Genomic DNA, 21,905 nt, shown 5'->3' on the forward strand with positions numbered 1-21,905 from the left:
TTCTCTTGGGAGGCCGTGCAGCCCTCAAGGCTCAAAACACAGCGTCTGAAACGCCCTGTGTAGTTCAGCTCCGTGCGGCCTTTGGGCGGGGCTTCCCAGCCGAGGCAGGCGGGGTGTGGTGGCGGTTCTGTCCGGCCCAAGGCGGGTTGGGCGGTACCGGGGGCTCCCGCGGCGCAGGCGCAGCTGCGGGGGGGGCGGGGCTGAACGGTGTTGCCGGAAGGGCTGAGTAGAGCTATGTTGGTCCTCGCCGGCTGCCGTCGGCTGCTGCGGGCAGCGGTGCGGGGAGGCGGCGGGGCCATGCCCCGAAAGGTGCGGGAGAGGGGCCCAGGGCGGGCGGGTGGGTAAAGGGCGCTCGGGGTGACCGCGCCTCTTCCTCTCTTTCAGGGAAAAGGAGCCGGGAAGGGACCGGCGGACTCGGGCGCCGCTTCGGGACCGGTGGTAGCGGCGGGTGATGGCTGCGTGAGGGTGTCGGTGCGCGCCAAGCCCGGCGCCCGGTGCAGCGCAGTCACAGGTGGGTGCTGCGGGAGGGCCTCCCCGGCCCGGGAAGGGGCTGCCGGCCGGGAGAGAGTCACGGGAGAGTTTATGTTCCTCGGGGAGAGGCGGCAGGGTGCGGGGCTGGGAAGGGTCTGGTCACCTCGGGTGAAAACGGCGCGGGACGGGCGGCTCTTCCCCCTCTGGGAGCTACGGGCGGTAACGGGAACGAGGTGGGACAGTTGTTTTTCCTAACAAGTTGTACAGCTTATTTTTATCCCCCAAGTTTTAAAATATAAATAAATAAATTCAAAATAATCTGAAAAGTAAAGCCGGTAACTCCACGTTGTTCTCAAAAGAATCCCGGAGCCGCTCGTTGCCGTTCCCCTCCTGTGGGTGACGCCAGGTGGTGCAGCGAGCCCGAGGTAAATCCCGCTGGATAAAGGTTTTGTCAGGAGGAACAGCAAACATAGGATACGGGCAGCTCGGATGGGCTGTGGGATTTGGTGGGTGCTCTCCGTACCCCAGAAGGCTGAGCGCTTTTGTTTGAACTACGGAAATTTGAAATAATAAAAGGTGCTCTCCCTCTGCGAGTCTGGGCTTGACCAATCCGAGCTGTTTTTAACTCAAGGGTGTGCGGGACTGCCCTGGGCTGTGGGAGAGTACCCAGGCTCAGCTGGCAGCACAGGGAAGTTGGTGGTGGTTGTGTCATTCTCTGGGCAGATTTAGGGATGGTGGGTTTTGTTTTTTTGTTTTTTTTTTTTTGTGGGATAACCTGATTTGTATTCTGCTACATGATGCCAAGCTGGATTACGCCTTTGTCATCTCTAGGACAGCCTAGAGAGGGGCTTGGAAAAGTGCCCTGGTTATGAGAAAAACATAATTCATGGCTGTACACTGATACAAGTCTGAAGGCTTCGCTGTTCTTGGGATCAGAAAATTGTCTTTGAACTGCCTGTTTTAGCTTTAAAATTGTGAAGTGTAAAAATATTGCTACTTGCTAACCCAGACATTTACTTGGTTTTAAATTACAATACTTTTGAAAGCATAAACATTAATTTTTACAATAAAATAACCAGATATTTTTAGTAATTCAAGCATAAAATCCTTAAAATATTTGTTATAGATGTGACAGCTGAGGCAGTAGGTGTAGCTATTGCTGCACCTCCATCAGAAGGGGAGGCAAATGCAGAGCTGTGTCGCTACCTCTCTAAGCTTCTAGAAGTGAAGAAGAGTGAAGTTGTTTTAGAGAAGGTACTTCTTTTGTTTGTTTGTTTTCTTTCAGCCTTTCCCTGCTGCAGTTTAAAGTCAAGATTTTGAGTGTATGCTAGTGTTTGTTTTTCACAAGCTGTTTTTTTCTCAGTAAAGCATTATGATATAGTCTGTGTTTTATAGGTGCCTTTGATTTTTTATTTTTATTTTTTTTATCCTGGTCTGCTATGTGTGAAGAGCAAGTGATTTTTGGTGCTTGTTTCTCTTCTGTGTGCTATTTGTGTTATGATAAGTGCTAACATCAACAGAATCAATACAAATCCAGAAATTGATAGGAAATGATCCAGTATAAAGGTGAAGTTACCAGCTTTCTGTTCAAGGGCCTTGATTTTCATCATCAGAGGGCTAGACAGCTTCAAAAATATACTACTAATTTTAAATTTCATGTTACTTTTCTGTATGGTAAGGACTTTTTCCCACTTCAGGATGTCCCTTGTGGGCTTTTCAAACTTTTTGCAGATAACAGCAACTTGTTTCCCATGCTTTACTGGATACTAGCAATGTTGTGTCTTCAGGCAGTATGATATGAGGTTGCAGGTATGCCACCAGCCCTTTTTTTTCAGTAATACAAAACCAGGTCAGTAATATTTCAAAACCTGCTGTATGAATCTGAATGTCTCTTAGATTGTAAATGGAGAGAAATTTTTTCATGTAGTTGATGTTACCATCCTGAGAACTCAGATTAAGAGTAACTAACACTCTGTGGGAGAAAACTCTGAAGAAAGATTTGAAGCACAGTTATACAACATAACTATTTATATATATATATATATGCACACACACACTATTTAAAAACAAAAATGCAAATCAGTTCTAGTCTTGCTTCTAGATGGTACAAGGGACTTGTGAACATCACTCCTCACTTTTCATTCTAGCCTATAAAAAGAGGGCATGCTCTCTGGGTTCTGTATCCAATTTTAAAAGGAGAGTAGGTAAGACATTGTTTTCTGCCTTTCACATGACTAAAAAGGATGTTACAGTGAGATTTTTTGGTGTATTTTGTATTTGGTGGTGATTCTCTGTAAGATTTTTGTGTGTGTGTGTCTTAACCAGGGTGGTAAATCACGTGAAAAAGTGGTGAAGATTTTGGCACCCATGACACCAGATGAGATTTTGGAAAAACTGAAAAAAGAAGCTTCCAGTTGACCTAAAACAAGAGTGGGAGATGGGACAATGCATCTTGGTAAATGGAATGATGATTTTTTTTTTTTTTTATGTAAACATGGTCCTGTTGAGGATGTGGGTAAGGAATAGTGGCAAGTATTTCTTTACCCTGCTTGTTAATATATCTGCTGCATAATTGAAGTTTTTGTGTAGGTTTCATTACGTTTCTAGTGAACCTCTGTGTCTCCTTCTGTCACTAGAGACCTTTTTCCCCTCTGGAGAGTTTACTTTCCAGTCAATAAGATTTGTCCTCCCTCCTAGTTCCTAAACAAATGGTTTAGGAATGTTCTCTTCCATAGGTAGCAACAGGTACTGGGGGCTGTTTTGGACTACGTGCACATACATGCATCTGAAATAAGCATATGTGAAGCCAGTATACTGCTGATCACACAGGCAAGCTAAAAGCAGAATCAGCTAGACAATCCAAACAAGATTGGATTGCAATATGAAAAACTGACAGAGAACTTAATAATCGTGTACAAAGTGCCACTTTTGTAATTAGTTTCCTGAAAAGTAGAGATAAAATCGTGTACCTTTGCCAAATGTATGTCAAGTGTAATGACTGTTTTTAATAAAAGGGGCAAAAACTACTACCAAATTTTGTTCTGTGTTTCCTAGAAGTCACTTATTAGAATGTTTTCAAACAGGGCTTTTTCTGCAGTCTTTTCCTTGGTGTGACAATGAGTAGTATCATAAAGAACCAAGCAGAGTCATATGGAGAACAGAACAAGAAGTGTGAAACAGAATGGCAAATATACTGAAATCTCAGGGCTAATGAAAAGAAGGCTTAGCTTCTATCTTTATCACCCTTCAGAGACCAGTGAAATTTAGCTAGTGTTTCCCAAAAATGTATGTGATATGGCCACATTTCTGGCAGGAGTTTGCTTTTCCATCTCCATCACTGTTGATGCCTGCAAGTGTGCTATCTTGACCATGATTGTCATATTTTAAAAATATATGTATGTATATATGTAATGCCTCAAGTGAAACAGAAAAACAGCTCTGAAGGTTTGCTTAAGGTTTGTCCTCCTGGAAAACAATGTTATGAATGCATAAATTAGAGCTGAATTTCTTTACCAGTTTCATGCAGTGCAGACCTCTTGGCTCATTTTTTTCATGGACAAAAATCTTTTTGCTTTATGGAATTCTTTCCTCTTCCTGTTATCCTAAATATTGCAATAATTGTTTTTAGAATTAGAGAACTGGTGCTTGTCAGGATGACAGCTCCTTCAAGGTGACTCGTTTCAGAGATGTTATGAAAAATGTTACTTTCCTGTTTGGACAGGGTTTGGAGCATGAAATCTAAACTGTGAATGCTGCTTCTTTCACATTTTGCATCCTGGCTCCTTATTTTCTCAGGCTTTCAGTCAGCCATACATTGCCTCAGTTGCCTTTCCTTACCTATGCTTTTCAGTCTGTGCAGGATGTTTTTGTTCCATTGTTCAGCTTTGGTTCATCATTCCTTGCTGTTTCATCTTTCTTGCCCAGTAGAGGGGTACCATGTCTTGCAGAAACACTCCCATGGCTTCAGACCAGGATTGGGGGAGGAGCTGGGTAGGCAGGTGATTATCTACAACAATAGCCAATTTAATCTTTTAGTTTCTTCTGTCTTGTCAACATGTTCTGCTTTAGTCTTTGATAGCTTCTGCTTGAGAGGTTTTACCTTTCCTGAACACTTACAGCTGGCATTCTGCAGCTTTTCTTCCTAATTGGTAAAAGTAACTTGAAGACAAAAAGGGGCTTTTTGCACATTAGACTGTCATTTTTATGTAGTGTGAGCCAGGCATATTGTCAAATTCATCACTTGTCAATCAGGAGACAAGTACTGTTCAGCTAGGGAGTTTATTAGTTTTTGGGAAAACAACCACTGTGCCCTCCTCCTTCTTGAGTTCCTGTTCCTGTTTTCTGTTGCATTGACAAGCTGGGGGAGGGGGGAAGCTTATCATGTAATAAGGATTCTCTACTTAGCCAAGCTTTTCTTTTGTCTGGACTCTAATGAGCATTTAAGAATCACTTTAATTTGCCCAGTTCAGCCATCATACAGTAATTTTTCCAAACTTGATGCAGTTGGCTGTTCCTTAGTATTGCTTCTTAGGAAGCAGAAATATTGGAGGCTCGTGTTGAAGCCCGAGCTTCTCTTGCTCAAGACATGACTTGGTTGAAGCCTCAGTGACTGTAAAAAAGACACAACAGATGGAAGCCATAGTAGCAATTAAAGCAGAAGGGTGGAAATTAAGTTCTGGTAGTAGTGCCCTGTCTCTATTAAGACTGAAATAGATGACTGGCTTAGCTACTCAGCTACTTGAAATCCTACTGTTGATTCAAGCACTGTCCTCTTTTCCTAATGCATTGTCTGACCAGTGTCAGTAAAACTTGTCTAATGGTGTTGTACTGCTGATGGATCAGGGCAGTCAGTGTGTTTTTTATATAACTAAGTTATTTAGAAATTAGAAAAATAGAAGTTATGTGAATAAATTCTGCCTGAATCAGTCCTATGATATTCTTGGTCTTTCATCTACTCTGTTATATTTACTTTCTTAGATTTGTTTTCCACCTTTGAAAATAGGTGTATGATTTCATTGCAGTACTCTAATACACTAATTATGGATGCTTAATTATATACTCCAGAACTGCCCTCTTTCCTCATTTACTTTCAATCCACTTTATTTATCATCTGCAGCACATTCCTGTCTCTCCTCTGAGTCCCAAGTGTGTCTAAATCCCATTTCTTCAGGTATCATCAGTCTAAATAGTCCTGTATAATTGACAACTTTGTCAATAACTGGCAGTGGCAATTTATCAGAAAGCACAGTTTAATATCTCCCTTCTCTCAGCCTGCAGGAAGATAGATACACCTGATCTTTCTGCTCATTACTTCACATGTCTTGCCCTGTGTTTCCTCTCATACTGTTCACGTGCACATGTAAATCCTGAGCCAGCTGAGTCCCTTTTCTAAATTTTCTAAATTTTTTATTTCAGCCTACGATATTCCCCTCTTAATGTTTTTAGTCTTTTTCTTCAGGAGGATGATTCAATGCCACATTAGCTTTTATAAAAATGTGATTGCCTGTCTCTTTCTGGGAACACAGTGCTTTATGCTGGTGTAAAGGATATCTTGGTTATTATATTCTAGGAAGGCTGCTGCACTCGTGGCAAAATGCTGTTAATGTAACCAAGACACAATAAATAGTCAAAAAACTCCTGGAGAAATTAAATACTTGCATCGAAGGAGAATTCTGATACTTCTCAAAGGTACTGGGAATTAATTTCTTTTTGGTCTTTAGCACATTAGCTTACAAGTAATTGCTAGTGAACCATGAAGAATTGTGTTTTCATCTGTTAATGCTGCATTTATTTGTTTTTGCATTGTTTTCAAGAGCTGGGGAAGTTAAAGTGATTAAGTAGTCTTCCATACCACCTTACCACAGATTGAGGCTCAGTTTTTGGAATATTATTTAAATAATGTTTTGAGTTTTCAAGTGTGAAGTAAGGCAAGTGGAGAACATTCAGTATCAGTTTAGCAGTGGGTCACTATGGAAACGTGCTGTAAAGAGAACAGTTAACCATGGACCTGAGGAGAAAATAATGCTGGAATGAACAGCAGAGGGTCAAAGCCTCATATGGGCTGCTCAGGTAAAGCAGTTTTCTGTCTTAAGAGAGTAACTGGGGTTACAAAGTGTAATTCTGAGTTGATTGTCATTAAGTTGCCTTTTTTCTGTTGCCTAAAACAGGTGCAGTGCACATGGGAAGAGCTGCAGCATGATGGGGTTTTTTGCCAGTTTTCATTGCTGTAGTGTTTTGCAAACCAGGATGCATTGACTTGTAATTTATAAAAACCATCAAGGCTCTCGATACATGTGAGGACACACTTGGTGCATACTTAGGACATACTCTGTCCAAAAGTGGTGGTAACATTGAATTTTGTAAAGCAACCTTTTTCCTTGGAACCTTTTTTTTTTACCAGTCCTACTTTCAATAGCTTGTCCTAAAATTTACACAGTTTTTCCTTCTCTTCTGATGTCTAGGAGGTCTGCAGAGTTAAATGTAGTATCAATATTACCACACATGAACACATGCTCAGCTCAAGCAGCCACATTCCTGACATCTCTGGGCCCTGGGTTCTTATGGCCTCTTCCTGCTTCTCATGTTCAGTTTTGCTGCTGCTGTTTCAGGTATGGGACCTCCAGCAGGACCAGGCTCTCTGGGGTTGTTTCTGCTCTTTAGTTTTGCATCAGCATTGTTGCTGAAGCTTATCTCTTTAGATGCTGCTGCATTTCTTTTTCTGTTTCTTGGGCCTGACAGCTCATTGAGATGCATTCACTGTGGAAGGGAGAAAAAAGACCTTATGATATAGTGTTTGCAATCAGAGGGCAAAGCTGTCCCTTCCAGATTTACCTTCAGCAATCAGCTGGCACGTATGTGAGGTCATGTTCCTGCTATGAGGAAAGATTGCTGTTAGCTGCTAAGATAGACTTCTGAGCAGACAATTTTCTTCAGTTTTTTAACTGCCTTATTACAATGGAAGTACAATCTGTTTCAGACAAACCTGATAGGTTTATGGGTTTTGGGTGCATTTTTTTCTTTTTGTTTCAAAAACCTGATTAAGCTCATCGCGAGCTGAATATAAATGCTAATACATAGAGGGAATCAGCCAGGCAATTTGCACTTGGCTAATTCTGCTTAATGAGAATGTCTGATTCTGCTCAGCTACTTCCTTGCTGAGTTCAGGTTCAGCTACTGAAGCAAACCCAGGAGTTTTTGCTAAAAAATTAAAAAATATGCTCAGCTTATAATGATGAAACGTGGGGAGAGCAGATAGGGGAAAGGGAATAATTTACATTGATCGAAGGTAGTTTATTGTGCTATGAGCAATTTTGTTTGGATTATTGGAAGTATTTGCTGCATGTCTACCTAAGCTCTGCTGAAGAGGAACGTGCACAGAATAGAGGGTGTGAAAGATTCTAGGTATTTCATAGCATTTGCTCTGCTGTTTAGCATTTTTCAGAGTGGGGAAAAAAACTGTAATGTTTTCAGAGGCTGTAAATCTAATAATAATCAATATAACTTCATCAATTATTTTTTTTTTACTTGCAATCTGTTAATCTAGATGGGAAAAGGATATTACCTATGGCCCTCTTTGTGTGAATCCTGAGCCCTTAAATCCCATATCAGAAATTTTTTTGAAAGATTCATCTGAAATAGTAGAGTCATGTAAGGGCTGTTGATGTGTAATACAGAAAGAGCATCTGCTGATGCTGTTATTTAGATTTGTATGGGTTAAAATACAAATTTAAATGGAGAAGTTGGTGAGCTGCTCATAACAAGTTCATCTATTCTGCATTCCCATCTCACTTAATTCTACAAAGGCAGCTACAGTTTGCCAGTATTTTTTAATTTTTGGAACTGAACTATTATCCTTCACAGCAAGTCAGGACTAGCACAATGTAACTGCTGTGAGAGGCTGGCACATTTTCTTGACACAAGAGTCGGCCAAATGCAACTCCCAGGGTCTTCTCTGCAGAGCTTTCTCCAAGGTATTGTGAAGTCTCCCACAGGTTTCCATGCACTACCTTGGCAGCCCTTCAAGACCAACCTCCAGCCTGTTGCAGTGGGAGGAACTGCTGCCAGAAAAGCTCATTCAGGTTAGTGGGTACAATGAGAGTTTGCTCTGCAGGGGAAACTGTGGACTGTGTTAAAAATTGTTGCAAAATATGAGACACTTCTATTTCTATGTCAGAAAAGGAAGTGTTAAGTCTCTAATGAGAAGAGAAAATTTTACCTGGAGAATTTCATACCAATCATCACCCCCTTTCATCTCTGAACTTTAGACCCAGCCCCTCTGCTGTATTAATTTCCTCCACTGAGGAAATACCAACACAAATACTAAAAGGAGATGACACTTCAAGACTTAAAGGAAATCACTGGAATGGTAAAATCAGGTCTTCTGATTAACTTATTCAATTGTGTAGTATGTGAGAGGGTAAATCAAACACTTGTTTTATTTTGCTTTACTGTCTGCAAACAGCAGAAGAGATGCCTGTCTTTGTTTCTTCCAAAATTGTGTTTTCTACACAGAGGAGCCTTTGGTCTCCTGCTACATGCCTGTTCAGCTTTAGAGGATTAATAAATCTGGGACTTCTTAGTTGCAAAAACAAAGTGACTGGAGGCAGGTTTGGCAGCACAGGAGTAACAAGGTTGTTGGGTGTGTCAGATTGGTAGCAGGGGAGAAAGCTGTATTTAAGGATTTTTGAGAAGAGTAAGGCTTGTGCCAATACTGAAGACTAGAAGGGCTGATCATCTTTGTGTCCAGTGTCGTGAAGGACTGGATCTTTTCCAAAGAGGAATGTCACAGATGTCTGAAGCAGGAAACTAAGAACATAAAACAATATACAGCAGTCTTACTGTTTGTACCTTTTTCCTGGGTCTTTATTTGTAATAACCTACAAATTCTCATTCTGGATTAGATAAATGTTCGTGGAGATGCATGCTTCAAGTCTCTTGTTGCCACTGTAATTCAAATAATAATAAGAGCATAATCAAGGTTGTATTTGTTTTGTGGTTATTCTGATCACTAGAGACTTACAGTAATTATAATACCATTAAATAGTAATGGAAAAAGATTTAAAAGCAGATCAGGAGACTCCTGGAAGTAGATGAAAATCTTGTTCAGTTTTCTTCACTACCCCAGCACTTCGTTCCTCTCTTTTGTGGCAAAAAGAGAAGCCTGAAATGATTTCCAAATTGCTGGGGCATAGATCACCCCCTCTGTGCCATATAAGATACAGGTTAATGTGGGAGGAACTAAACATGAATTAATTCAGTTTAAAAAATAAGTTTTCTGTAATTTTGGAAGTACATTGCATCTGACTGCATTTAGTAGTCAGAGATACTATATTTAGTGCCTGAAGACAGGAATATGTCTCCATATTCCTGAGGAAAGCAGTTTTTCCATATACCTTGGTGTAACTCTCACCATGCTTTATAAATCTCTGCAGCCAGTGTTACAACTCATTTCAAAAATTTTTAGAAAGTGGTAATGTGAAACCATTAATGAAACAGCTCTATGCCCCAGCCCTTTGTTCCATGAAACACTCAGTCCCAACATCATGATCTGTGTGAGCCAGTGTAAGGTGGTGTTTGTCTTCTATCCTTTTTCATAATGTGTTCACAGTGTAAAGCTCCTGTTATGTGGCTGAAACTTTGTGTAAACACAAGGGATAAGAACACTATCTCTCTAAAACCCAGGTAATAAAATTGGTTGTGCTAAGACTTAAGGTGGCAGGGGCCCACAGGGCCAGGGCTCTGTGTGTGCAGATTCTGTGTTTGAGACAGAGCAGCTCCAAGGAGCCTTTCAGCAGCTGCCAGGCTGTAGCCTTGCCCTTTCTTTGAGATGGGCATGTTTTTGGGAAAAATACTTCTTTTGGGTGGTTTAATCTGTCGACTTTGTCTTGCACGAGTCACAAGGTCTATGCTGGACCCTGATTATACAGCATCTCTCTGCCTGTTGCAGTGCTTACCATGCTCATTTGAGAGGGAGAGGGGATGTGCATGACTTTGGTTAATGATCCTTTAACACACAGTGCTTCCAGTCCAAACTGGAGGAGAGCATTTGAAGAGAGCAGGCTAAGCATGATAAATGCAAATGTCCCTCTGCACAGTTGGAATAGGCTCATAACAAATGTGAAAAATGCAATTTCGTTTTCCTTCAGCTTTTCAATTTCCTGGTAAAACCTTTTGCGGAGGAAAAAATTTTTTGTGTCAAAATCATTATAATTTAAAGCCATAAAAATTTGAAAGCTCTTAGAAGGTTACAAAGATGGATCAAAATACCCATTTGAATTGTTTCTTAAGCATACTCTAGTTAATTTGGTTTATTCCTTTACTTCCTTGCGTATAGTGGAGTTTCCTGACAATGGGGCAATGAAGAGGATGTATAAACTGATTTTAGTATAATCACATTCTGGTCTGTGTCAGCATTCAGGATGTATTGCTTATCTTAACCTGAAGTGATGTGTTAATTTGCCTTGGATCGGAGTAAAAGTAAACAATTTATTGAATTAACTAAAACCGTAGGAACAGATCAGTGGCTCTGCTGTGGTGTTCTGCCAGTTAAAATAGAAGTCCTTGCTCTGACTGCATGGGAATCTGCAGTTTATCATCTGGCAGCAGATAATCAACCCTGTTACCAAACTGTGCACTCCCCAGTTCTGCCTGCGGGCCAGCAGTGTCACGGGGACATCAGAGGGACATCAGAGGGACATCATCAGCCTCAGATCCAGAGCAGACCCAGCGTGGCACTTCCCCACCCCCGTTGCAATGCAGATGTTACAGGCACAAAATCCTTCGTGCATTGCAACGTTTGTTTAGGCTCTCAGCATGCTGCAATGGACTGACTGCTCTTATGTGTTTATATCTGCTATGCTCACAGTAAAGCATATGGTTTATTTAGCAGTTTAATTCATAGGAATTCAAATAAATTCTACTCTTTGAACCCTTTGCTTGTGTTCGGGTCCACAGTGGTCTCTGCCCCTGTCTGTCTCAACCCAGACAAATCCTAGTGAGCTGTCAGTGAATTTTTATCACCTAGTCATATTGGTTTGTGAAATAACCTCCTCTCAGGTGTTGCAACTAAGGCACTCTTGTGTAGTTAACTATGAGAATGCCATATTAAACTCTACTTGTTTCTCTTGCAAGCAATAGTAGGGAAGCTCAGCAGAGATCTCAGTAGTTTTTAGCACTGTAAGGTTCCTAGGGTCTCTAACTGAGCCTGTTTTATCCCAAGTGTTGCAGACAAAAATACTGTAAGGTCCCTGCTACATGCTACTCCACAATGAAGCTGTCCCAAAGTAGTAAATCCATTGCTGATGTTAGACAGCTGAAGAGGTGGAAGAGGTCCCATATTTAAGGCATTGTTAAAATAGAGGGAATTGGCAAAGAGCTCCAGATAATAGCTTCCAGAGGGAAGCATGGAAAATCTGCCACTCAATTCATCTAAAATTAGAACAGACAAAAAAAAACCTCAAACCCAACAAGAGACTCTGTGTAAGGAGGGATGGGATGATGGTATGGTTGCACCACAGCAGATTAAAGAGCCAGGAGGTGGACAGGGAACAAAGATTTTTCCATTTGGAGACTTGTTTAAACCCCTGATCTGATTTTGCCATATGAAACCATGATGCAGATATTTGGTATGGTTTTACTCAGGACTGGTGTTTTGGTCATTTTGATGTTCACTTTGAGATGTGGGAATAAACAAAAGTGAGCTGAATTCACTTGTTAAGCTTTCCTGTCTTTTTTCATGTTACAATTTGTGTTTTCTAGCAATCCTTAAAGTTTCTGTTCTAGTAGCAGAAAACAAAGAGCCTGAGAGGATTTTCTGAGCTATGTATTGGGTAGCATGGTTACAGATGGGCTTCTGCCTCTTAAAACTTAGGAGGTGTGATGTAATGGGAGAGAAAATAAGCCAGAAGTCTTTCATCAGCTGATATCCTGTGGCTCTGCTGAATGCCATCTGCATGTGCACCAAAAGGGGACTTGAGCCAAAGAGCAGCTGAGTTTGTGGACAGCTTGGAATCCGAAGTCACAATGGGACCTATTGGGATGTCTAGGATCCTCCCCCAGAGCATTAATGAGAAATAGATGCCATCTGGAGGAATTTTCTTGCCAAGGAACTGTGATGCCATCTTTTGTCTTCTAGTTCTCATCAATCAGAAATGGATTTTAACCAGGTTTGTATTTCACCTTCAGGCACACGTTTGTTGCAATGGCTGCTCGATTCCTCTTTTTCCTTTTCTTGCACCACTGCCTCCCCTCTTTCATCATAGCTGCCTTGTCTACTCCTCCCCTTGCCACTGTATTTTCCTTCCTTTTGCTGTAGGTGCAAAGAGCAACTTTAATGTTTTTGAAATTTGAATGTAATTCTAGTACTTTGAACTAAAATTATTTCTCACTCTTGCCATGATTCTGTGGTGTGTTCATTATTTTTTTAAAGTTCAATTGAATATAAATTAATATTTTCAATATGGCAACCATCACAAGTTTTATTGAGGTAGAATCTAGCTTGTAGAGATTGCCTCCTCATTTTTAATTCACCTTTCTGTAATTCAGTGTTAACCATCAAAATGGTCAACCTATATGTCTTTGCTGTGATGAGGCTGCCTTTATGCTATTTATATTTTAAGGGCTTTTCTAATACATCCCTAGGATTAGAATCACTATGTAGTGCAGGTTTAGCTTTGTGAGCCTGAAGTCACAGAATCCCAGCTAGACACTTCTAAATACTGTGCTATATAACTAAAGAGTAACATAAAGGCAGTGTTTAAATCAGGTCACTGCCTTCATGGTATCTGTAATGGTTTGGGGTTTAGTTTTAAAAAAATATGGTAAAATCAGCAAAGAAATTAAGACCCCAGCTGAGATTGTTATACCTGTGCTTTACATGGAGTAGCCCCTGCCTGGGAGGATTCGTAGCCAAAATACAGAGCACAGGAGGGGGAAACAGGGCAGACTTAGCCACTGTGCTACTGAAGCACTGTTCTAATGCTGAGACACAGAAGCATTAGAAGTGGTTTGTAGCTGAGCTGGATATTGACATGAGTGTCTGGTTTTGTCTTTGAAAACATTCGTTCCTTTTAACTTTCTTTTTAGTTCAGGTAGAATGAGTGGCACTGCAGCAAAGTTGTCTTTTTAGAATTTTAAAGTAGCTTTAAAAGGTCTTGTCTTCAGGAGAGTTCAAGAAGATGAAGAATACTAAAACAGATCTGAAATAAATATCCTGATGCCTGCATGGTGATTGGAAGGAGAGAGTGAAAACAGTACAAGGTTTAAAAAACATTTTTAGGCCAGTAGTGAGAACATGTCTAATGAAATGGAAGTAAGATTAGGTTGATCTTTTATTACCTAGCACTAAATCCATTTTGTCTCTTAAAAACTAAAGTCCTGCTAGTGAGGTCTAAAGACATCCTTCAATTGGATTTACCCGGACTGCAGGATATGTGACCAATAGCTATTTGTTTATCATCCCCTGGATCTCTCCATCTTACTTAAGGACTTAAACTCTGCCAATGTAATGAGCGAGCTGCTTAACTCCTAGATTCCCAGCTCCATGTTCTGCTGGCTTGTTTTATGTTCAGAAGATCCCTGGAGTCTGTAGACAAGGGAGGAATTACTATTTTTTATTATTATTGCCTTTATTTCTTTTCCTCTTTTCCCCAGGCTTTCACTTGACAACAAGTATTCGGATCTTAAAACTTATTTTCCCCTACAGGGTTGAGGACACATGAGGCTACAGCCATGAAACAATTTTTCCTTTAGCTGTGCTCCTTCCTGTCATTGCCTGGGTTGTACAACGTACCCTCCCACTCCCATCTTATTTTAGAACAACGAAAAATATAATTCTGCTGATGGAAGTATATCCTGAGCTGCAGGGCTGGAGAAATAGGATTTGCCCATGTTGGCAGTTTAAGGTAAAGCTCCTTTACATTCTTATAGCTGTTTAGCTGGGGTTTTAGAGGAGGGTGTGTGCCCCCCCACTTGGTGCTGAGGAGAACGTGCCCAGAGTTCTTGCACTAACCTGATCTAAACTCCAGAGGTTTTGTATGCTACATTTAGGTGTGCATGCCAGTAAAACCACTGCAGCAATATTCTTATATGTGTTTTGGTTTAGGTCTCTGTGGCCTTCATAAATCAAGATGATGTATGTGATGACTACAGAAGGGTAAAACTTAAAAAGCAGGCCTTTGCTATAGAAAAAATAATTATCATTTTGTTAAAAGAATCATTTGGGGCTTGTTACATTTGACAGTTATTACTGTTACTTTGGTTTTTTGAATATATTTTCAGTAGAGAATTTACCATTTCAAGCATTTCTTCAGAAACAAACTTCAGACATGACTTTGGATGAAGAGCATCTGCCTTCTGATCAGCTCGGGTCACAGTAAACGTGGAACATGGTGGCCAAAAGCTATGTGAAACATCTTATGGTATGCTTGTGTTTTAACATTTATAATGCCACATTGTCTTTCCTCTCACTGAACAAGAACTTTGAAAAAGCTTAGAGTCTTAATCATTCGTTTAACATGAAACATGTTTCACTTTGACAATCCTGCTTGAATTCTTTGAAGATTTTTTTTTTCATGGATAAGAGGCAGCTGCTGAAGTATTATTTGACAGAGAATCATCTCTGTGTTCAGAAAAAAGACAATTTTAATTTGTATTCCTGCTAGTCACAAACAATAAAAAAGGTAATGATAGGGAATGATGTGATTTAGGCTGCTGTGTGCTTCTTAGCCTTAGTGGAAAACATAGTTCTTACCAACTTTTACCACCTCTTGTAATAAATTTGAATTCTAACAGGGCAGAGTATTTGAAAACTCGGGGGGTGAGCTGTAGAGAAATAACACCTTGGCAACACTGTTTTGCATAAGCAAATGAGGACTGACAACCCCTAAGTGCAGTCCGTGCCTTGCTGAACTAAAATATAGGCCACGGTAAACACAAAAATAAATTCCAGCCTGCAGGGCCTAATGAGAAAATAATCCCCTTGAGAGGCAAGATCATTGTGCACCACCATAGTTCAGCTGCTATCTACTCTCCTGGCAGTGCTGGAGCCACTGGACTCTGGTTTGATCTCCAGGATTTACATCCATGTGTCTTGAATCAGGCTGCATGTTTCCTAGGTACTTCCAGGGAAACCTGATCTGCTCTATAATCTCACTTAGCTCCTGGTCATTAGAGTATCAGGACTGTGCATAGTTTAAACAGGGTTATATAGCTGGCTTCTAATGTACAGGGGCAAGAGGACAGATTATAGTGATCTTTCCTGATTGGAAAATGGAAGGCAAAGGAGGTGCAGTTTCATCAAACTGTTCCTAAGGCAGCCAGGAGCTGCTGGAAGGAGCAGTACTGTTTTCCCTGCCTTCTTACTCCATGTTCCTACCTCCTCTTGTTTGTCAGTTCGAGAAGGTGTGACTTTCTCAACATGGATCAGCTAACAAAATTCACCCAGGCTGCATAATTCAGAGGCTTGTGGGGTTTTTTTCCCTAAGGAATAGGAGTGCTCGCAGGCAAAACCTTAGCTTAAAATTGACACAGAAGTAATGTTTTTTCCAACGTCTTGGTATCAGAAGCAAATGTGAACACATTTCTTGGTTAATCAGAATATTTATTACCAAATTAAGAGTATGATATTAAATATATTCAAATATATCTAAACAGTAGAAGATTAAGTATATTTTTCGTTCTAGAAGGTATATGTTGATTTTATGTATATAAAAAAAGGTTGCTTGTCTCCAGGTCTGCACTGGAGAGTCTCTTGAAAGTAGTTCAGCTTCTAACTAACCTTTCAATGCACGTCTGCACATTTCTGTTCCCAGCTGCAGAGCTAGGATAAAATTGAGGTTGAATAGCAGTGAGCACTTGTAAAATTGTATCTCATAAATCACACTAAGAGGTTTTTTTTCTATGCACTTTCTGTTGCCTTCAAGTATATACTGGCCAAGCTGCGATTTGAAAGCCTTTAGCAATTTTCAAATGCTAGGTAAGAAATTATATAAAATCTCGTGAGTGTTCTGAGTTGTTGGCCACAGCACCTGTAATTTAGCATGATAATTCTTCAGTATCAATTATCAGTCTATACAAAAATGCTATATGTGGTCAGGATCTAGAACTGCTGCAACAGCCATATTTAGAACTTTTAGGGTGTTTAAACTCCTGGTAGTGTGGTATTTTTTAATACATAACACTTAACCTTTTTTTGTTGTATTCATTATAATAATGATGTCTGAGAAAATGTCAGACAGAAGAAATCTCTTAAAGTCAGATTCTAGACACTGAAATGTTTACCCTGCAATCTCCAGCACAGAAAAGCAAATAATTTCTGTAGTTACAAATGTTAGTTACCCAGCCTCAGTTTTGCCATCTCCAACACACCACAGTGCACAAACCGTAACTGCAGGCAACACTTACTGGTTTTATTTAGCTTGACAGAAACAATAAATTGGACTTTATGATAAGTACTAATTTGTTGAAGTTGATTCTTTATTCGCTAGCTGAATGGCACTAAGAATAAAATAATTTGGTTTCAGGAAAGTCAACAGATGAGACAAAATCCGTTCCTTTTGCCAGGTTTTATTTCAACCTGAGATGCTACTCCAGATGGTATGGAAGAAGATCCTGGCACAGCCTGACTTCCCTGGCATAGCTGGCAGCATCATGCTCTTTGAAGACAGAGATGCACTCGATCCTTGAGGTGGGAGTTTGGAATATCTGGCACTTTGCTTGTGATTCTGCACTGAAAGGGAATTCCACCATTCCAACTTGCAGGCTCTCCATAGTGTACAGAACATTGCATGATCTTAGATCCCTCTGTGTTAACAGCTCCTTCACATAAATGAGGGTTAAAAAGGGTGCATTTCATCCAGAACTCCTTTAGGAAAACCAAACTTCTCACTAAAAGATTTCTAAGGTTAAACATCTGAATTCAAGGCAAATACTTCAGGGACAAGTTCATTAAAAACTGTATGAGTTAATATTATATGAAAAGCAGAAAACAAAAACTTATTAGGTAGGTGGAAATACATGTGCCATGACTTTTGCATCACAGTGTGTTTCTAAGATAAGCTCTAAATGTGCTCTTTAGCTCTTAAAAGCATCTTCAGAGCTGGGAGACTGTGCTTTTGACTTCTATTTGGGTTTAAATCAGGATGCTACTTTGCACTGCTTATCTCATGTCATGACTTTTCCAACATTCAGCATGGCTGGTTCTGTGTTTCTGTACAACAGCTGAAGAAAATGTCAAGTAGAAAGAAAAGCACTGCACTCCTGATACAAATTAGCTCATCATGTAAATGGTGAAATAAAAAGCTTTGACCCTGTTACAGTAGAATGTAAGCCAGTGGATTAACACTCTAGACTCCTAATTAATCATGATGTGTCTCATCCTCTTGATTATAGCTGAGTAGGCCATTCTTCTGAATTAACCAACAGCTGTCCAGTATTAACACTTCTCTGTTAGTACTGCTGCTGGTGCAGCTCTCACCCTGGTGACAGTGTTGCTATTCTGAATGTTTCAAACGTAGGTTTCAGAAAAACTCAAAAACATCCTTATGTGAACTATACTTTTATTGTGCTGATTACTTCAAAACCCACAGAACTTACATTCTAAGGACTGAATAACACTCTGCAAAGCTATGGTATTTTCTCATGGAAAAAGTGTATAGAACAGTACTGATTATGGTTAATTTCTTCTATAGCACAGACAAATTATTTAATACAAACTAATTACAATTCTTATCAAACTATTACTGCTTTGCTGATATGTGAATTCCAGAATTCTTTGTGCATACAACAAGTGTTAAGATTACACAATTTCATGTGTCTGATATAATTTCTCAGGTAAAACTCTTGTGCATCTCTGAACTGCTACAATGGGAAGATACATACTTAAACTACATTAATTTTTATTCCAACTTTTAGACCATGTTTTAAGAGGAATACTGCAGATAAACTGCAGTGGTTGAGTCAACAGACACAATGCTGACCCCATAAAATATTTCTGTAACAGCATCTCTCTTCTCAGCTTTCAGGCATCTGAATTTCAAACCCAACTGAGCTTTTTCTCACTATCAAAAGCCAAAGTAAGAAATTCTCTCCCAAGAAAGACACAGTATGTCACTTTCAGAAATAACTCTTAAGGCAATATGCCACTGCTACATGCTGCACACAAACTACAGCTCTTTTCCCCTGGCCTGTTGTGTTTTCTAAAAAGTAACAGAGAAATCTCAGTGATGGAAGAAAACAAGTGTACTTTTATGTATTCAGACCAAAAAAGTAAGATAGAAATTTAATCTAAGATCTACAGACTCTAAACAAACTCTGTATAATATGCTTCTATTATTCATAAAAGGTATTCCCTTTTTCAATTTACACTACAGATAAACAGCAACAGACTGTACTACTGACTCTTCAGTTAACTAAAAACTGTGGAAAAATAAGAAAAACAGAATTTGTTACATAGCATTACTACACTTTCAAAGCAGAAGAATCAGTAGGGATGGTAACGAGGGCTGTAGGAGTTGTAGCCATATTGTCCATAGTGGGAGGAGTATGATTGTCCTTGTCTGTGCTGCTGGTAGTTATTACCCCAACTTCTTTCTGGCCTCTGATTAGACCTGTAATCACCTTGCCAGTTGTATCTGTCCCCTCTAAAGTATCTACCATCTTGAAACCTGTGTTGAAAAGAAATATCAAAGATTCACAGAAATTGTCAGGTTTTAAAAAGATAACTGATAATCAATTTCTAAATTTCACAAATCACATTAAAACTGCCATGCTTATACACTCAATCAGCTATCTGATTTTATGACAAACTGATGAAGATATATCTGCAGTCATTTGAGAGAATTCATTCATTTCCTATTACTACCCAACACACGATTTGCTAAGTAATGGACAGTCTGTTTCCTAACACAAAGTATTCACAGCTGCTGGAACTTTTAATACAGACAGAAACAGACCATACATCTGAAAAAGAATCACAAGATACATCTTTAGCTATCAAAGCCAGGTTCAATCTAGTAGCTTCACGGTGGAGAGGTGTGAGAAAGCAGGTTTAAGTACAATTTAGCTACTTAACAGTTTTTCCCCTCTGGGAAAGCCCTTCCTGGCTAAGCAGTACCAAATCCCAGGGAAAAGGGTTTGGTGGTTCCAGCTTATTCCTTACTAAAAAGCAAATTCTTAATACTTTCATACACAATGCAAAAACTTAGACTATCAATACAGAGAAAATGTAAAACCTCATTACTTTTCAGAGAAGACTCTTTGTCTTAAACACAGTTACCTAAGTAACAAGACGATACTTCTACTATCTTTCTTCTCAAATAAATTATCATTTAACTATATATTTGTGAAACAACCGAAATTTAAAAAAAAAAAAACAACAAAAAAAGACATCAGTACCGATCTCTGTTTCTCTGATTGCCACCAGATCTGTTTCTCCATTCTTCAACTATAGGAGGGGGATCTGCAGGGCGCTTCAGATATTCTTGGTATTCTCCATCCTCTGATGTGAATCGATGAGCAAACATCTTTTCATAATTCAAGGGTGTGTCAACCAAGGAAGTCATTCTGAAAACTTTAAATATTAACACAGTAACAGTGGTTTGATCAATGTATGAAGGCTCCTCTTGTAATAGCTACCAAAATCCACTTAGGCCAAATGAAGGACAATGAAAAGTTGCACTCAGGTTAACCCAGCAGTCAAGATTTGGGCAAGCAGCATAGATGTCTGACTCTTAAGTTGAGAAGATCTAAGACTAAATAACTCTCCTGGACAGATTATCTCTAATGGAAAGCAATTCCAGTTTGGACATCTATACTGGATATAGGCAGAACCTGATCTGTCTAGACACTGGAAGTAGTTGTAAAGAACTTTAGCCACACAGGAGAAATTCAGTTCCGATTAATACCTAATATAGTCAGCTATTACACAGCAGCATCTTTGAATCAATTAAGGTAGACCTAGACCAGATAAGCTGTGGTAGAAAGATATGGGACATTGTGAAGGTTATTTATAGAGGAAGTATTTCTTCAGCAGGCACTCACAATCTACTCCTAATCCATTTTTGACAGGAAAAACATTACTACAATCACCTTGAAAAGTTTGCTAAGGTAGAATATAATGTAAAGCCTACAGATATGCATAGCCAGGAAAGCAAACTCATCAGACTTACTCATAATTTATGTGTTAATAACTTGATCCAGGGCAAGCACAGCACTCAAGAGGATGTTAAATTACTTTGTAATATGCCCTTCTGGTGGGATTTGTGTTTAAGGCCTTAGTTTCCTATTTACTTGGATATTTACTTTACATTTGCCCTTCAGATGGTGCTATGTAGCACTGTCCATCAGTAAGTCTGGCCCTATTAGCAGATGCTAAGAAAAGCTCTACACCTACTGTTTTAACAAGCCTTGGGTAATTTAAAGGTCTCTCCATCTGAACGTTCAGATTCTACTCTTCAGCTGTCTCCTGAAAATTAGCAGGCAGGACCAATGTCCACCTTGTAAACTGGAGGGGAGGAAGGAGGCAACATCAAGCCCAAATCTTCTCCCCAGTCTACCCATGAGCAACTTAGAACTCGGGTGAGTTAGTGGGATGTTTATAAAGAACACAGCACTGTACTCCTTCTGTGGACTGAACACCCTTTCATCAGCTTCAGAAAGTTCAGTGTCTGGCGATCTCCATCTCATCCACAGCCTTCCCCCTTCTACCTTATGAAGCTGCTGTAGGATTTATTCCGTCAGGGTGCTCAGTGGCTTCATCCTCCTTTTTTGCAGTGAGCTAACCCGGATAATTTTCACTACGAATTGTCTCTGTGGGATTTAGGTCCTCAGGGGCTACCTCAGCCGGGGCGGGAGGAGGGAATAAAGCTGCCCTGGAGACCCATCGCACACCACCGCAGCTTCTTCCAGAGCAGTGGGAGCTGCTCCCCTTGTTACCAGGAATATTCATACCGGCATCCATCCCGCGGGGGATGGCAACAGGGGACACCCCGCACCTTCCTCCACCAAAGGCCAAAAACTGCCTTAAGCAAGGGAGGGGACTGATTCCCCTCAGCCGGAGCCCTCATCCCCGCACGGCGGGTCGGGCCGGGGCCCGTCCCCTCACAGCGAGTCCCTTCCCCCCAACACACACAGCTCCGGTCGGAGCCCGCCCCGGGAAGAAATCAGTGGAGGAGGAGCGTGGCGGCGGGTCTCGACTTCCCACCTTCCTCCTCCTCCTCCCTTACAACCGCCCCCCACCTCCTCCAGCCCCTCACCCTGCACCGTCAGCCGCCTCCAGCCGCCGCCTCTCCCCGCCTCTTCCGGGCCGGGCCCCGCCGCTTCCCGCCGGGGCGGTCCCGCCTCAGGCCTCCGCCCCCAGCCCCGGGGCTCGCTGAGGGGAGGGCGGGCGGAGCCGGAGCCGGAGCCGGCCCGGCGGAAGGCGGCGGGGAACCCGGAGG

At 40.8% G+C, this 21,905-nt stretch overlaps 2 protein-coding genes across 11 annotated transcripts; one reads left to right on the plus strand and one right to left on the minus strand.

The window, feature by feature from the left end:
- Window positions 1–153: 153 nt before the first annotated feature.
- Window positions 154–18,739, plus strand: C11H15orf40 (chromosome 11 C15orf40 homolog). Of its 9 annotated transcripts, none has more exons than XR_011727976.1 (8): window positions 154–309; window positions 385–511; window positions 1,598–1,725; window positions 2,797–2,926; window positions 12,341–12,635; window positions 14,174–14,372; window positions 14,749–14,888; window positions 16,992–18,739. XR_011727976.1 is itself a non-coding variant. In XM_071754406.1 (5 exons), the coding sequence occupies exons 1-4, from the start codon at window positions 235–237 to the stop codon at window positions 2,887–2,889; spliced, it is 423 nt and encodes a 140-aa protein (XP_071610507.1). In that variant the 5' UTR covers window positions 154–234; the 3' UTR covers window positions 2,890–2,926; window positions 17,032–18,739. The 9 variants fall into 9 exon arrangements, 4 of the variants coding, with proteins under 4 accessions (XP_071610507.1, XP_071610505.1, XP_071610504.1 ...); XR_011727973.1 differs by having other exon boundaries at window positions 17,032–18,739; XR_011727975.1 differs by having other exon boundaries at window positions 14,752–14,888; window positions 17,032–18,739.
- On the minus strand, window positions 18,010–21,800 carry RAMAC (RNA guanine-7 methyltransferase activating subunit). Of its 2 annotated transcripts, none has more exons than XM_071754408.1 (3): window positions 21,723–21,800; window positions 19,864–20,038; window positions 18,010–19,133 (listed from the first exon to the last, which is right to left on the minus strand). In XM_071754408.1, exons 2-3 carry the CDS (start codon window positions 20,028–20,030, stop codon window positions 18,950–18,952), a joined length of 351 nt encoding a protein of 116 aa, XP_071610509.1. In that variant the 5' UTR covers window positions 20,031–20,038; window positions 21,723–21,800; the 3' UTR covers window positions 18,010–18,949. The 2 variants fall into 2 exon arrangements, with proteins under 2 accessions (XP_071610509.1, XP_071610508.1); XM_071754407.1 differs by having other exon boundaries at window positions 21,706–21,750.
- Between the last annotated feature and the right edge of the window lie 105 nt (window positions 21,801–21,905).

This window comes from Heliangelus exortis, chromosome 11 (genome assembly GCF_036169615.1).
Source record: "Heliangelus exortis chromosome 11, bHelExo1.hap1, whole genome shotgun sequence".
Lineage (NCBI taxonomy): Eukaryota > Metazoa > Chordata > Aves > Apodiformes > Trochilidae > Heliangelus > Heliangelus exortis.